The sequence below is a fragment of the Typopeltis vanoorti genome, chromosome 4 (genome assembly GCF_054136105.1).
Source record: "Typopeltis vanoorti isolate ZY-2024b chromosome 4, IOZ_Tvanoo_1.0, whole genome shotgun sequence".
Taxonomy (NCBI): domain Eukaryota; kingdom Metazoa; phylum Arthropoda; class Arachnida; order Uropygi; family Thelyphonidae; genus Typopeltis; species Typopeltis vanoorti.
Window position 1 is genome coordinate 25,393,265 of NC_143552.1, and position 17,126 is coordinate 25,410,390.

General features: G+C 35.5%; 1 protein-coding gene across 5 annotated transcripts in view; it reads right to left on the minus strand.

The window, feature by feature from the left end:
• Positions 1-17,126, minus strand: part of thoc6 (THO complex subunit 6) — a 264,436-nt gene that overhangs the window by 42,943 nt on the left and 204,367 nt on the right. For all 5 annotated transcript variants that reach the window (XM_090391702.1, XM_090391706.1, XM_090391703.1 and 2 more), the window contains exon 9: positions 7,594-7,646. In XM_090391702.1, coding sequence (XP_090247828.1) covers positions 7,594-7,646 — 53 coding nt within the window. The remainder of the gene's footprint in view (positions 1-7,593; positions 7,647-17,126) is intronic.

Consider the following 17,126-nt stretch of genomic DNA (forward strand, 5'->3'; position numbering starts at 1 on the left):
AGGAAAGCAAAACTGGAATATGAGAGGAGATTGGCCGTAAGATCCAAAGAAAATCCTAGGGAATTTTTTACCTATGTAGCCAGTAGGAGGAGAAATGACTGTGGAAGAATGATATTGTGGGATAAAAATGTGTTGATAATGCAAATGTGTTGACTGATGCAGAGGACATAGTGGAATTGTTCAATGAACACTTTATTGGAGTATTTCATCCTAGAGGAGTCAGTTTTAATGCTAGAGGGATAGGGCTGGTTCGAGGTTTAGAGGTACAGGACGAGAGTGTGTTTCAGATACTGAGTACTCTGGATGTCAGTAAAGCTTTGGGACTGGATGGTATTTCACTGTGAGTTTTGAGAGAATGTGCTAGGGAACTGACAGTGCCTTTAACCTGGCTTTTCAATGAAAGTCTGGCTGCGGGAAAGGTGCCCAGGGAATGGAAGGAAGGTAAGATAGTGCCATTGCATAAGGGTGGTAACAGATTGGAAGTGTCTAATTATAGGCCAGTCTGTGTATCATCAGTAGTTGTTAAGATCTTGGAGAAAGTAGTGAGGGACCGAATACAGCATTGGACAGATGAGGGTAATGTTATCTGTGAGAGAGTCAACATGGATTTGTGAAAGGGTGCTCTTGTTTTAGCAATATGCTAGCCTTTTATAATAAAGTTACAAGAACATTAGATGAGGGAAAGGCATATACTGCAATTTTCTTAGACTTAGTGTGGAACCTACTTCTTCTCAATCTGTACTTTGGATCCGACGTGTTAATCACTATGATGTTCTTAGACAAAATAGAAGGTTGCTAGTTGATTTCTAATTCAAATATAAAGAAAATTTATATTTAAAGACTGCGCCACTTTATATTTGAATTAGTTCAAGAATTGAAGATAAACCAACTCTCAATTACCCTTCCTTTATACGTTGTTATTATATATACTGGCCAAGTATATTTGACTTACTTAATTCACCCGCTTTGGTTCGAATATTTTATGAATGGTGCAGTAAAAGAGATTCAGGCAAAATATATCCTTTGATTAACAAAAACAAACATTTAATTTTTTTAGAATCATAAATTTTACACTTAAATTCAAATCAGTAATTAAGATATCACAAACATTTTAACTCCTCAGATAAATTCAGTCATACAAACTCAGACAATGGTAAATCTGTTATCTCTAATACAGTCTTCTCACAGTTCCTTAAGATCCAAATATAATAAAATCGCAGTAACACCTCTTTACAAGCAAACACTTTTAAATTTACACTTCAGCTAATCTTCGCAACAGTTACTGTTAACATAAGGAAATTCTAGGATGAAACTCACACACTTCTCTGTATAGGAATATTAATGGTTGGAATAATCTTACCGACAATCTTCTTTCTTCATCAACTTATACACAAACACTTTTTATAACTGTAAACACCTTAAACATTAAACGGCACTCATTAAAATAATTCTTTTAAGCAATAACTGAATTAATCATCGGTCACAATACATATAAACAAACGTTGTTGCATGAAGTACTACTGATCACTCATGAAATAAGGTAACACAATAATTCCTTAACTTTAGGTTTTATATGTGCAGTTGTTCATTCTTCCGGCATTCAATTAATTCTTTAGGCACTATAATTCTAAACACAGCTAACGGTAAACTTCAATTTTACAGCCTCTACTATTCTAGTAACTCCGTGCTTTATTTCAAGATTCTGTGTGTCCTTGACAGGTCGGCCCTGAAATTAAATCTCAACTCAAGTATTGCTAGTCTATTTAGTAGTCACTCAGCTGTCTTCCGTAGCTATAATTGTTATTCTACAACTTATTAGCTAACTGCCTCTTGACTAGTAGACTTTATTCAGCTGCTTGAGTGACTTGCCGACTCGCTATTATCGCACTGTGATTCCCGAATGCTCCGATTCCAACCTAATACCAATCCTCTCCTTTCTCTCTCTCTCTTAATTTCTCCATAATTTCAGTGTTCATCGCTTATATATCCGTTCTTCCCGCCTAAATTATTCTCGTGATTTCTTTCTAAATCTCTTTTCAATAAACCTTCTCCTAACGTGGTGTTCCAAAAACGTGCTCGCTCACTTACATACGTCTCCATGACAACCAAACAAAATATAATGAAATTGAGGTATTGCATAACGCTAAACTTCTACAAATAGGAATAAATAAAGAATATTTATATTTCAATTAATGTGCAGTTAAATTATCAAATACAAATTCTTATATTAATATAGCAATAAATAAAATAAACTTAATAATATATAAATACAGTCTTATCACTATTAATACATATATCCTTGATTAAATAATTAAATATCAAATAAAGTTAAAGGTAGTTATATGAATATTAAATTATAAACAAGTGATTTCCATTAAATAATTACAAGTTTAGCTTATGTGATGGAAGATCATGTTGGATTCTGAACCAAATAATAATTACTCTAATCTCTACATAATCAGAATCTAACATTACCAAAGGCATTTGACGGGATGCCACATGATAAGCTGATATTTAAGTTGCAGCACATGGGTCTGGATGTCAGATTGGTCAACTGGATTCAGGATTGGCTGTCTGATAGATATCCGAGAGTTGTGTATGGTGGAGCAGTTTCAAGGAGACAGAGGGTTACAAGTGGGGTCCCACAGGGCTCAGTACTAGGACCTATATTGTTTAACCTTTATATCAATGACACTGCCAGTGGATTGCAAGGGGATATTCAGTTGTTTGCAGATGATGCGAAGCTGGGAATCTTATTAGTAATAGTGCAGATGTGGTAGCCCTGCAAGAGAATTTGAATAAGCTAGATAAATAGGCAAATGAATGGGGGTTTCAGTTTAATGCAGCAAAATGTAAGGAGTTGAGGTTTGGGAAACATCGATGGGATGCTGCATTCTCAATGGGAGGAGTTATACTGGAGGAAGTAGGAGAGACAAGAGATCTGGGGTTGATAACTGATAGAAACCAGAAACTTAGGGGACATATTGCAAAGGTGGTGAAGGTAACACAGAGGATTGCTGCAATTATGAGAAGGACACTGACCTGCAGAGATAAAAGAGTTATCATTCCATTGTATAAGACCCTGATCAGACCACTTAGAACAATAGTCTAATCAGGGTCTGATTAGACTATTGTTCTCAGATTTGGTCCCCAGGATTTGAAGGGGATAAATTAACTGTGGAAAGGATACAAAGATGGTTTTAGGACTGTACAAGGATAGTTATGAGGATCGGCTGAGGGAATGTGGATTGCAGAGTTTGTTGGATAGAAGAAGGAGAGGTGATAGGATTGAGACTTTTAAACTGTTGAAAGGTGGTTACAGGGTTGACACTGGGGAGTTCTTTCGCTTGGTTGAACAGCGGGAAGGAGTGAGGACAAGAGGCCAACCCTAGAAGTTACGAAAGGAAACTGTGAGCAAGAGGGTGAGGAGTGGTTTCTTTGCGTGGAGGGTGGTTGAACCGTGGAATGCATAGCCTGATGGAGTGGTGAGAGCGAGAACGGTCAATGAGTTCAAGGAGTGGTATGATAGACTGTGTTTCTTAAGGGGGACCTCCCCTCGATGAATCTTGACAGACTTTATGTTCTTAGGAAGGACCTCCCACAAAGAGTCTTTTGACTCCATGGAGGCCTGAATAATAATAATAATAATAATCATCTTCAGTAAAAATCATGCCTAAGTAGCTTAAATGTTTTACTTGTTCCACAGGTTCCCCATTCACAACACAATTGACATTTTCAAGAATTCTACCTATTTACATTGTCTTTGTCTTTTTAATGTTGACCTTCATACCATATCTATTACAACAGTTTTTCAATTTAGTCAGGGACTCTTGCAAACTTGTAGCGGATTAATTTAGAAGTATAACATTGTCCGCATAAAGCAAAGACCTGACATTAACATCTCCAATTCTGATATCATGTTTAATACCACTTTCCTTCATAATGTGATCCATATAGATAATGAATAACAGAGGGGATAATGTACATCCTTGTCTCACACCAGATTTAACATTAAACCATCTTCCTGTACTTCCTTCAATTCTAACTACTAACTTACAACTCAAATACAGACTAAGTATTGCTTGATATAATGCCCCATTGACACCACATAACTGTAGCGTATTGAATAGCTTCACTCTTTGCACCTTGTCATATGCCTTTTCCAAATCGACAAAACTTAAATACATGTCTTTGTTATATTCCCATGCTTTCTCAACTGTTTGTTATAAACTGAATATCTGATCCTGACAGCCTCTATTTGGCGTGAATCCAGCTTGTTCTTCACCCAGCTCTTCTTTCACAATTCTTCTCAACCGTTTCTCAAGTATACTTGCATAGATCTTGCCAGGAACACTCGGTAGGGAAATACCTCTGTAATTCTCACATTCAGTTTTATTTCCTTTTTTATATATGGGTACTATGAGAGCTCTACTCCAATCATCAGGAATTCGTCCCTCTGTCCAGGCTTTCTGAACTATGCAGTGCAGCCACTGTAAGAATTTTATACCACCATATTTCAGCATTTCTGGTCGAATATCATCTACTCCTGCTGCCTTTCCACATTTCAAGCCTTTGATGGCTTTTTCTACTTCAAGTATGGATATGTATTCCTGACTACATGCCTGTTGAGTGTATTTTACCACTGTGCTCTCACTGCTTGTTTCATTCAGCAATTTTTTGAAGTAATTACCCCCATACTTCAAGGATACCTTTTTCTCCTGTTTTCATGTAACTTTGATCATCTCTAACTCCTTTTACAGCACTCTTTCCTCCATTTCTAAGCTTCTTTAACAACCTCCAGAATATCTTACCACCTTCTTGATATTTATTTTCTATGTTCTTGCCAAACTCCTCCCATGACTTTTGTTTAGCTAGTTTTACACAGTGTTTAGCTTTCTTACATTTCTCTCTGTATTCTCTAAGAGTACAAGGTGACTTATTTGCCAGGAACTTTTGATATGCTTTCTTCTTTTCCTTCACTGCCTCTTTAACTTCCTGTGTCCACCAGGGAGTACTGATTTTATCCTTGCAGACAACCTCACCACATGCCTCTCTGGCAGAATCAATCAGGGTTTTCTTCAAGGCTTGCCACTGAATCTCCACGGTTTGGTTCCTGTTCTCAAACTCTTTCATTTTTTCTTCAATAATCTTTGTGTATTTTAGCCTACAATTCACATCTGAGAGCTGCTCGACTTTTATTCTCTTTAAAACTTTCTTACATGTCATTCTTTTCAATACGAAATTCAATTTTATCCTGCTCAAGACTAAATAGTGATCGCTTCCCATTTCAAATCCTCTGTACACTCTGGTGTGCTGCACCAGGGAGAAAACATACATACATCACTATGAAAAATAACATAGTCAATGAGACTTTTCTTATTCCTTGACTCTTCTCTCCATGTGAATTTGTGCACATTTTTATGTTGGAACATGGTGTTAGTAATAATCAATCCATGTCCTGAGCAGAAATCCAGAAGGTATTTGCCATTATTATTGGCTTTGCTCTTTTCTCCAAATTTTCCCAAAATATTTTTGAATGTCTGACAATCATTTCCTACTCTGCTATTTAGATCCCCAACAAGGACCAACTTTTCCCTTTTCATTGTCAATTGCTTTCTCTAAAGCATGAAAAAATTCCTCCACTTCTACCTTAGTAGAACCTTCTGTGGGAGCATAGGCACAAATAAGTCTCATTGTCCAATTCCCCCATTCTGATATTAGCCGACATCGCTGCCTGCCATTCAAGAAGATTAGCCTCGTATTTTGTGTTGAATACTATGGCTACTCCTTCTTTTCCTTGATTGTCATTTCCTGAATATAACATTTTGTATTTATTGCTCAGACAGATCTCACCGGTTTTTGTCTTTTTTGTTTCAGTCACTCCTATTATGTCGATCTGGTACTTATCTAATTCCTCAGCTAGCTCCATTTCTTTGCCATTCAGGCTTCTTATGTTGATAGTACTGATCTTTAACTCTGGTGATGTTGAGTTGGGAAGTGTTTTCCGATTTGTTCCAGTAGCTGACTTTTCGCTGTTTGCCCTGGTTCCCTGCCGAAAACAATGGGGGCCTTGTTTAACCTGGCGAAGCCCCAGCCGGCATGAAATTTTGTCATGTTGTACCATCATTTTCTATATTGGTTTAAGCCAATAAGAATACAATTTGGTTGGCTAAATCCCAAATTGCCAGCCCATCCTCGTTCGTTCAGTTTCCAGCTAGATACCCAACAGGGTGCACTACGAGAAGGTGAGGATTGGCATTAGGTCAGACGCCCTGGTCGGTTCTCTGCATTCCCTTAACAGCTATGTGGAGGTCTCCTCTCAGTTATACAGCTTTGACCCTTAAACACCCCTAATGCATATGTGGCTCATCAAAACACCATAAACTGGAGGAATAAATTCTTTATTCCTGCAGGATAGTGTTCTCTTCAACACTGCATTTATTGAATGTGATGTTGTAACCACATTATTGCTCCTAGCTTTATGGGTCACTTGCATATTCCTGTTGATATACTACTCTGGCCTTAAAAGGGGATTGAAGATACAAGGATGCCAGCAATATATTTTGTAATCCAGTGATAAAATTTTTTACAATTATCTTTGATCCAGAATATTTAAAATATGGTGATACTCCATTTTACTACTTGTATATAGAAAAGATATGACATCTTCTATGATTTAACTTTGGTATCTTTCTAGGTATAGCTCCAATTGAAGAGACCTCAAAATAGGCTGTGAATTCAACAGCCTCTATATACAAGTTGACAAGTCATGAAGATACTTCATGCACAAACTTTGTGCTTTGGTAAAGGATTGAAAGAAAAATATAATTTCTTGTAAAGTACATTATACTTTGTAAGCCAGCAATAAAACGTTCTGCATGATTAGCATGTTTACAACTAAATATGAAATTGCTGATGAAACTGACATTGTGCATCACTATGCGAAGCACACAAACTTTCATTGAAAAGAAAGTCCAGTCAGTCTGCAGTGACCCCCGTCCTCTGTAGCAAGAGGATGGAGTCATTGCAGACTGACAATCAGAAGGATGTAGGAAATTTTTTTACAAATGAACTAACATAGGAAGAACAAGGTGTAATATCTATACCAGGAAATGCCAACCCTTTCTGGTCCTTGGCATCACCAGAGATAAGTTTCATCAGCTTGTGTAATACCACCACTTTTCTATCAGAAACTTGGAGTGACAAAAATCACATTTGGATTCCAGAACTAAGTACCAGTAATTTTTTTCCTCCCATATTTAGAAAGAAAAAGACCGAAAAGATGTCTTAAAAATAATATTTGGAAATTTATTTATAGTAAAATTCATACCATTTTAAATATTACAATTAAATATGATATTTAATTCTGATTCTACTAGATAAATGATAAGTAATTATATGGCCAACAGTAACTGCTAATTTTTTGCTTTCTTTCGATGTTATTAAAAAATCCAGCGCTTTGAATAATCTAAAACTGTAACTTGTAAAATTTGAAAATTATGTAGCAAGCCCATGAGTGAATTAGTTGGGAAAAAAAAAAAAAAAAACTTATTATGAAATATACATTTTAAATGCCAGGATGAGTTTGTTTACCTCATGTTTATATGGTTCTATAACTTGCACAGCAGTGCCACCTTTTCTTGTATCTAAAAAAAAAAAAAAAAAAAAAAAAAAATCAGATATTAATACATACACACTGCTTAGAAAGAAGTCAATGGACACCACCATATAATGTGAGGAACAAACAGCCATGGCACCCACCTTAATAAGATGTTGGGCCTCCTACATCTTGCATGTTGTGTACATCTTACCTCCTAAATGTGATTCCACAAATCTTGTGCAATTCCTTCAAGAGAATTCATTCATATCATTTCGAGTCTGTTTGACTTTATTGTTCCACATCATGCATAGTGCTAGACTTGAGGATGGACCAAAGAGAGTTTAATCCAGTCCATTTTCCCACTGTGTGTATTAGGCTCAATGGTTTGTTGCAGCCAATTAACTTGGCTTCTTTGAAACCCAATAAATGCTCTAAGAGGTGGTCAATCCTATCTGTGTTATGGCTATCAGGTTTGTTCTTCTATTACACCATTAGAGACAACAGCTTGGAACAGTATATCATGTAGATAGAGTTAGGATCAAACAGTAAACCATTTCAGAAATTTAAATAAAGCAAATTATTTGAATTTAATGATACATCTTGGTATTGAGGAAAATGAAATACACTTTACCTAATGACAATGACTAAATCACACCATGTGTTGGATAGTATAGTGTAGCCATTTAATTTGCAAAACTTCCATTTTGCATGCATGATACACTTATGTTTCATTACTTATTACAGTACAGTAATTTTATAATTTGTACATTTCATTATAAACAAAGAGTAAAATGAGTTAAAAATATAATAAAGCAGACTACATATTTTAGCATTCAGGCATATTAACTGGTAACATATCCTTATAGTTAGGGTGACCAACTGACACTGTCCCATTATTAAGATGTTAGTTACTTTTTTTTTTTTTTTGAATCTCATGAGAAATTGCAACACTATTCATATGCTTGTCAGTTCACCAGCATGCATCAAAAGCAGTGCTTATAATTACGATATTTCTCATACAAATATTATTTGCTACTTTAATTAAGTCATCACTTGTTGGTGACAATATCAATTCAAAAGGACAATATCATCACCTAATGTTTTTCACTCACATTGCTAATAAAACAGCTAATTAACAATTTGATCTTTAAATACAAGGAAATAATTTCTTGCAAATTTGTTCTAGCAACCTTAAATTCTTCACTAAATAAAACTAAGAAATAGTGGTATATGAAAGGAACGATGTTAAATGATTTGTAAACTTCTACACCAACTACATGTTATATTTGGAACTATGGAGAAAGCAGTTCAATGAACAGAAGCACCTCAAATGGGTTATATTAAAAAGTATGGTTGAATGAAAAAATGAGATGTAAATTTTTGCAAGAAAATATTCTGATGAAAGAGAGATGTCAGACAATGAGTTATTCGATGAAATTTCATATTCAAAAGATATGTATCACCTGAAAAAATCATCATCTTCCTTATACCCTCTTTTACCTTGCAGTGTCGAGGGTCCATCGATCATTGGACCTCACTCCGTTTACAGGATAAGGTGATCAGCCTTATGCCCCGGTGTATCCTATGGCCTGTAGTGTTGAGTTCTCAAGGCCAGTTTGCCTGCATTGCGGGATGAAAAACCCCAGAATAAACTGTGGAAAAAACCCTGCTGTCCACGCCCAAGACTGACTAACTTGGCTATGGCTGAGGAAGATCCTTCAGCTCCTCACATCACCGACGGGAATTGAACCTAGGACACTCCTTCCCCAGGCATATGGTTGCGAAACGCATAGCCACTAGGCTAAAATGAGAACAAAATGGAATCGACATAAAAGGGGGGGTTGATTTTTTCTTTTTTTTTTTGTCCGAAAATTGTTGTTCTGCATTGGCATGAGTAAAAAATGGTAGTCATCCTACTCATGGTTTGTATATTATACAATATAGTGATTTGCAACAGGATCATTGGAATGGAACCCTATCATAAGTCGTGGATTGTCTGTACTGTGTGTATATATTGTGTCATACTTCTTTAATTTACAGTTCTAAAAAATTGGTATCAATTCATGCCAGCTGTCTACGACTGAGTTTCTGTCCAATTAGGAAGCAACTTGTTCAGACCAGCTATGACAATAACTCTCCCTGTTCCCCCTTAAGCCTGACTAATGCAGAATAATGTTCATCACTTGTGTGTCCTCTCCCTCTTTGTAACTGGAGGTGACCAATTATAAACTTGAATGATTGCCAAAGTTTTCAGATTATTTTGAATTTCAGATTTTAACAGTAAAAACTGCACATAATAAAGTTTATTATTAAATTTCAGATAAGTGACATTAATTTAAGATAATAACACTTTGAAATTTAAAATTTCATTTGGTATTTTCATTTTTATAACTTTATGCTCTTCTAGATGTCTCCCATTATTGCTTGAATTTGTGCTTTTTCACAAATGCTTGGCATTCTTTGCCTGGTACCTGTCGATCACTTGTGTTCTGTCATCAATGTCAGATTTCCTGTGAATTTCTTTGTTATATTTCCAAATAATAGAGTTAATAGGGGAGGGAGGGTCACTATTTTTTCCTAAATTCCAACTGTGAACCTCGCACTATAACAAACTATTTCTCTGGTTCTAGGGATTTGCTATAGTCAGCGTCTACTGTAATTGGGTTCCTTGCCAGTTAGTTTTGTGATCAGCATCAATAACATGGTTGGAGAGACCTAATTTTCATATTCTCAATAAGAATAGTTTTACCTGCTTTGTCAATGTAGAAGTTCATTTTAAAGATGTACTCCTATATTCTGCTGTCTGTCAGCTTCAATAAGCAAGCCCATAACAAGGACCTCTAGGCCAACATAAGAAGACTTTCTTCAATAATGTATATAATGAACATGCTTGTTAACAAAATCCTGCATAGCTGATCCAAAATAAACACTAATTTTGCTATAACCATTCCTTACAAGAAAGGGATTTTGGAAAAACAAAACAAAACAGGAAGGGTACTTTGAAAGCACAAGCTCAGAGCCACCTTTCTTAAAACAGAGAAACTTCTTCAGTTCTTCCTTAGAAAAAGATCCCCTCCTACAGTTAAACTACAAAGGAGAATGCAGAATTTGTTTCACATGACAGTGCTAATTAGACAAGAGCATAATAGTCACATCAAATATCTAATTTATGGAAAGCTAAATTGTCTAACCATGCAATTGATTCTGACCATAAAACTGACAGGTATGGAGCTCAACTATCATACAATGCCATATCTTTCTCTGAAGGAAGTTCAAGAGGCTTGTGAAGCCATCATCAACAATAAAAAAAAAATTCCAAGATATGCCTAGGAATAGCATTAGGACAAAGAATGTCTTCTGCAACTGTACAATCCACCACTGAACAGATTATTCATTAATTTTCTTCCAGATAGCAGAGGACATCATGATAATGCAGGTGTCTGGCTCCTCAACTTATCACCAATAAACAACTTTAACTATAAATTTCTAACATCAGTTGGGAAAAGTTTGAAAGTAATTCAACACTCTAGATCAGGGTTGGGCAAGTTCTTCGGTAATAAGAGCCACATATAATACATTTTTGAATGTTCAAGAGCCGCAGAAAATATTTCAGAAATACGTCTCTCAGCAGTGCAGCAGGAGATAGGAATTTGATCTATTGCCTGTTTAAGTTTTGAGTTCTCTAGAGCAAGAATTGCAATCACATCACTAATATTCTTTTTTACAAATTCTCCACGACTATAAGGCACTTTACTTCGAGCAATATTCCAAACTATAACAAAACTAGCTTCAGTAGCCAAATCACTTTGTTGACAGAGGGAAAAATAGGTTATTTTGTTACATTACTGGCTTTAAAGTGGCTGATGGTTGTATGACAGATAAGACACAGAGCCCTTTCACCCTTAAAAGTAAAAGCAAAATCGTCCTCCCATTGTTGGTTAAACACTCTCATTTCTTGTTTGTATTTCCATTTTATAATCTTCTGTTGCTCAGTCATTTTAAACAAGAGTTTTATAACTTTCACTAAAATCAATCTTAATTATTTATTAACCAGAAAAGTACTTATCTACACTAAAATTTACTAGTTATGTTCCACTACCACCACAAGCACGTAACTTGTGTGTTTTGCATGAAGAGTGATGACGCAGAGTCCAGGCAACGGAGGCAGTGGGTAATGCAGTGATCATAGTAGTCACTTTTGGAACTAATATTGGCGGGAGCAACACAGGACATAAAATGTCTAAACACTTTTTACCAACCAAATATGATAATAAAAACCACGTTAACAACCCTTTTGGTTGGTACCATTTAAAAGCTAAATATGTAAAGTTTCAAAATATATGTTTTTTTACTTATCTTTAAAGCATTTACAAAATAAAATATTCTAATGTTGGTACACACTATACTACTATAGATTATTAATATAAAAGTTTAGAAAAAATGGCAATGAAAACCAATATTGTCTCGGGAGCTGCAAAGAGTAGTTTTGGGAGCCGCAGTTTTCTCACTCCTACTCTAGATCATCGGTTCCCAACCGGTGGTATGCATGGGGACAGACATTTTTATGTCTGTCCCCATCTTTTAAATAGAAATTGCAATTTTTTTTTAAAAAAAGTGTGAATGATGCCCATTACTTGTGATGGTGACGAGATGAAGAATAAAGATTGTGTGTGTGGGTGGGTTTTAAGTAAATGTTTAATGAGAATCTGTTCCCAGATGTTCTTGAGATCAGGACATCAAGAAATGGTAACTTGCCTTCATTCTCCAATTTCAAGGTGAACTGAATTTGTGGGTGGAATGAGATGAGCAGAATTAAAAAGTTATTTAGATCAGAAATGTCATCAACGTATCTCTACCAGATAGAATGATTTGGGTTGGCTAATGAAAGAAAGCTTAATTTTTTCAAAGTGATCGATAAACAAGTCTGCAGCATGTATGTGTGTGTGTGGGGGGGGGGGGGGATAAGAGACCTCCGATGGTGAGACCAAAAAGTTGTTTATAGAAGCAATCATATTCCACTTGAAGGAATTAAACTAAAGGCAGTGCTTGAAGTCTTGCTATCTGGTCCTCAATAAGGATCAAAACTTCATGTAATGTAACACTTTGGGGGGGGGGGGGGAGACTACATCCAGACTTGCAAGGATATCCAACAATGGTGAGATAGATATATTAGTTTTTGAACAAAATGTGCAGAGTTCTTGATGTGGTTTTTAAGCAATCTTGCATGATGGTTGAACAAAAGGTAAGTAGTTGAGTTTATGCTGTCAATTCTGTCACAAAAATATGCCACACACTTCCGAGTTCCCATTTTAATTCAGTATACCAGGTTTGCACACTGCAAGGGAGATATGGTCACTTCACGATCCTCCTAAAAGAAGAAAAGATATTTTTGATATACAGTCTGCTATATTCATAATAACTATTACACTGCCTTTATCTGCCTCGAGCATAACAATGTCACTGTCTACAATTTCCTCAATTGTAGACAGCTTCCCTTTCAGAATTAGTAATGTTGCATCTTGGTAGGTAAGAACTACTGCAGCTTTGAATTAACATGATTTATAGTGTTCTGTGGAAGGTTACAGTTACTGCATAAAAAGTCAGTTTTTGGGATATAATTAGGAGTGATGGCAAAATAAAACTTTTTTTTTTTTTTTAAACTTTGCTTTTCATCTTGGTTAAATGACAGTGAGTTATTAATGATTACCGTCTTATCTCTAAAGAAAATTTCTTTTTTAAATTCTTATTTTAAAGTCGGGAAGTTCTTCATTAACTGGTTTTAGAGATGAAAGTGAGGTTATATGAATGTTTAGCATGTTGATTTCACCCCATAAATCAGCTAAGAACAATGTGGATCAAGACATAATGAACCCAACTTATGACCAGCGTATCATGTAAAGTGAGTTCTTTACAGAAAAGAGTAAGAGAAGCTTTTCAATGGATTTGTCTGGGGCTTTTTTTGATCAAGTAAGTTTTTTTAATAGCTAAGACAATCTAATTACTATGGTGACTTCAGAATTAATTAGGTTGTTTCTACAGTATTTCCAAAAAAAAAAAAAGAGGGACAGTTTGCAAAGCTTGTTTACATTTGTATGTTTGCACGATACCTGACATTTTAATTCCCCAATCATATTCATAAAGTAAACTTTATGACCTCTAGCAGTTTTGAAAAGAAACGGGCTTTTATTGGTCGACATCATCAAATTTCTGCCATATACCCTCAAGGGATGTACAGGATATGATAATACTACATGAAAAATTTACATCATTAATAACTTCCTATCTACAATTTTCTTCAAATCATTCTGTTACCTGACAAGACTCCAACATTATCAGATCTTATATTTCTAATATAAGATCTTATATTCCAAGGCACGTATTAATTCATATATATATATATATATATATATTGGTCTTTTTCTTGCCAACCTGGCAGAGAACACTTGTTTTGCTAATCTTTGCTCGTCCATTCTGGTTAAGTGACCATACCACCTGAGATTAGCTCTGCTAACACATTCCTGGATGCTGAAAATGTCAAGGTTTTTCCTAATATTCTCGTTTTTAATATGATATTGCCATTGAGGCCGTCTGTTCAAGACTCTAACCTTTCTCAGGACTCTCATATCTGCGGTCTCTAGTCTTTGGTCAAGTGTTTTACTTCTGACCCAGCTCTCAGATCCATAAGTTAAAACTGGTTTGAACACTGTCATGTATACAGCTAATTTAGGGTTCCGACTAATTTCTCTCTTATTCCATATGAATTTATTCAATTGACTGCCTACCATACCAGCTTCGTTGATTCTGCTGCCTATTTCCATATTTAATTTACAATCTTCAGTAAAAATCATGCCTAAGTAGCTTAAATGTTTTACTTGTTTCACAGGTTCCCCGTTCACAACACAATTGACATTTTCAACAGTTCTACCTATTTTCATTGTCTTTGTCTTTTTTTTTTTTAATGCTGACCTTTACGCCATATCTATTACAACAGTTATTCAATTTAGTCAGGGACTCTTGCAAACTTGTAGCGGATTTATTTAGAAGTATAACATCGTCCGCATAAAGCAAAGAGCTGACATTAACATCTCCAATTCTGATATCATGTTTAATACCACTTTCCTTCATAATGTGATCCATATAGATAATGAATAACAGAGGTGATAATGTACATCCTTGTTTCACACCAGATTTAACATTAAACCATCTTCCTGTACTTCCTTCAATTCTAACTGCCGACTTACAACTCAAATACAGACGAAGTATTGCTTGATATAATGCCCCATTGACACCATATAACTGTAGTGTATTGAATAGCTTCTCTCTTGGCACCTTGTCATATGCCTTTTCCAGATCGACAAAACTTAAATATAGATCTTTGTTATATTCCCATGATTTCTCGACTATTTATTGTAAAGTGAAGATCTGATCCTGACAGCCTCTATTTGGCCTGAATCCAGCTTGTTCTTCACCAAGCTTTTCTTCAACAATTCTTCTCAACAGTTTCTCAAGTATACTAGCATAAATCTTAGCAGGAACACTCAGTAGGGAAATACCTCAATTCTCACATTCAGTTTTATTTCCCTTTTTAAATATATATGGGTACTATGAGAGCTCTACTCCAATCATCGGGAATTCGTTCCTCTGTCCACACCTTCTGAACTATGTGGTGCAGCCACTGTAAGACATTTATACCACCATACTTCAGCATTTCTGGTCGAATATCATCTCCTCCTGTTGCCTTTCACATCTCAAGCCTTTGATGGCTTTTTCTACTTCAAGTATGGATATGTATTCCTGACTGCATGCCATTTCAGTGTTTTTTTACCAATGTGCTGTCATCACTGCTTGTTTCATTTAGCAGTTTTTCAAAGTAATTACTCCATACTACAAGGATATCTTTTTCTTCCGTTTTCATGTCACCTTTATCATCTCTAACTCCTTTTACAGCACTTTTTCCTCCATTTCCAAGCTTCTTCAACAACCTCCAGAATATCTTACCACCTTCTTGATATTTATTTTCTATGTTCTTGCCAAAGTCATCCCATGACTTTTGTTTAGCTAGTTTTACACAGTGTTTAGCTTTCTTACATTTTTCTGTGTATTCTCTAAGAGCACAAGCTGACTTATTTGCCAGGACTTTTGATATGCTCTCTTCTTTTCCTTCACTGCCTCTTTTACTTCCTGTGTCCACCACGGAGTTCTGATTTTTCTAGCCTTGCAGACAACCTCACCACATGCCTCTCTGACTGAATCAATCTGGGTTTTCTTCAAGGTTTGCCACTGAATCTCCTAGGTTTGGTTCCTGTTCTCAAACGCTTTCATTTTTTCTTCAATAATCTTTGTGTATTTTAGTCTACAGTTCACATCTGAGAGCTGCTCAACTTTTATTTGCTTTAAAGCTTTCTTACATGTTATTCTTTTCAATATGAAATTCAATTTTATCCTGCTCAAGACAAAATAGTGATCACTTCCAATTTCAAATTCTCTGTACACACTGTTGTCTTGCACCAGGGAGAAAATATCACTATCAACAATAACATAGTTGATAGTGATGTTTTCTTATTCTAACATTTACTTATTCCTTGCCTCTTCTCTCCATGTGAATTTGTGCACATTTTTATGTTGGAACATGGTGTTAGTAATAACCAAACAATGTCCTGAGAAGAAATCAAACAGGCATTTGCCATTATTATTAGCTTTGCTCTTTTCTCCAAATTTTTCCAAAATATTTTTCTATGTCTGACAATCACTTCCTACTCTGCTATTTAGATCCCCAACAAGGATCTAAATAGCAGACTTTTCCTTTTTCATTGTGTCAGTAGCTTTCTCTAGAGCCTCAAAAAATTCTTCCACTTCTACATTAGTAAGTTAAAATTGGTTTCAACACTCTCTTGTATACAATTAATTTAATGTTTTGACTAATTTCTCTCTTATTCCATATAAATTTATTCATTTGACATCCTACCATACCAGCTTTGTTCATTCTGTTGTCTATTTCCATATTTAATTTCCCATCTTAACTAAAAATCGTGCCTAAGTACTTGTTCTATAGGTTCTCCATTTACAATGCAATGCAATTGATATTTTCAATACTTCTGCCTATTTTCATTCTCTTTGCTATTTCTGACCTTCCTACCATATCTATTACAACAGTTATTCAATTTAGTCAAGGAATCTTGCAGACGTGTAGTGGATTTTTTAGAAGTATAACATCTTCTGCATAAAGCAAAGAGCTGAGATTAATATCTCCAATTTTTATATCAGGTTTAATACCATTTTCCTTCATAATGTAATCCATTTAGATAATGAATAACAAAGGGGATAATGTACATCCTTGTCTAACACCAGATTTAACGTTAAACCACCTTCTTGTACTTCCTTCAATTCTAACTGCTGACTTACAACTCAAATAGAGACTAAGTATTGCTTGATATAATGCCCCATCGACACCATATAACTGTAGCGTTTGGAATAGTTTCTCTCCTGGCACCTTGTCATATGCATTTTCCAGATCTACAAAACTTAA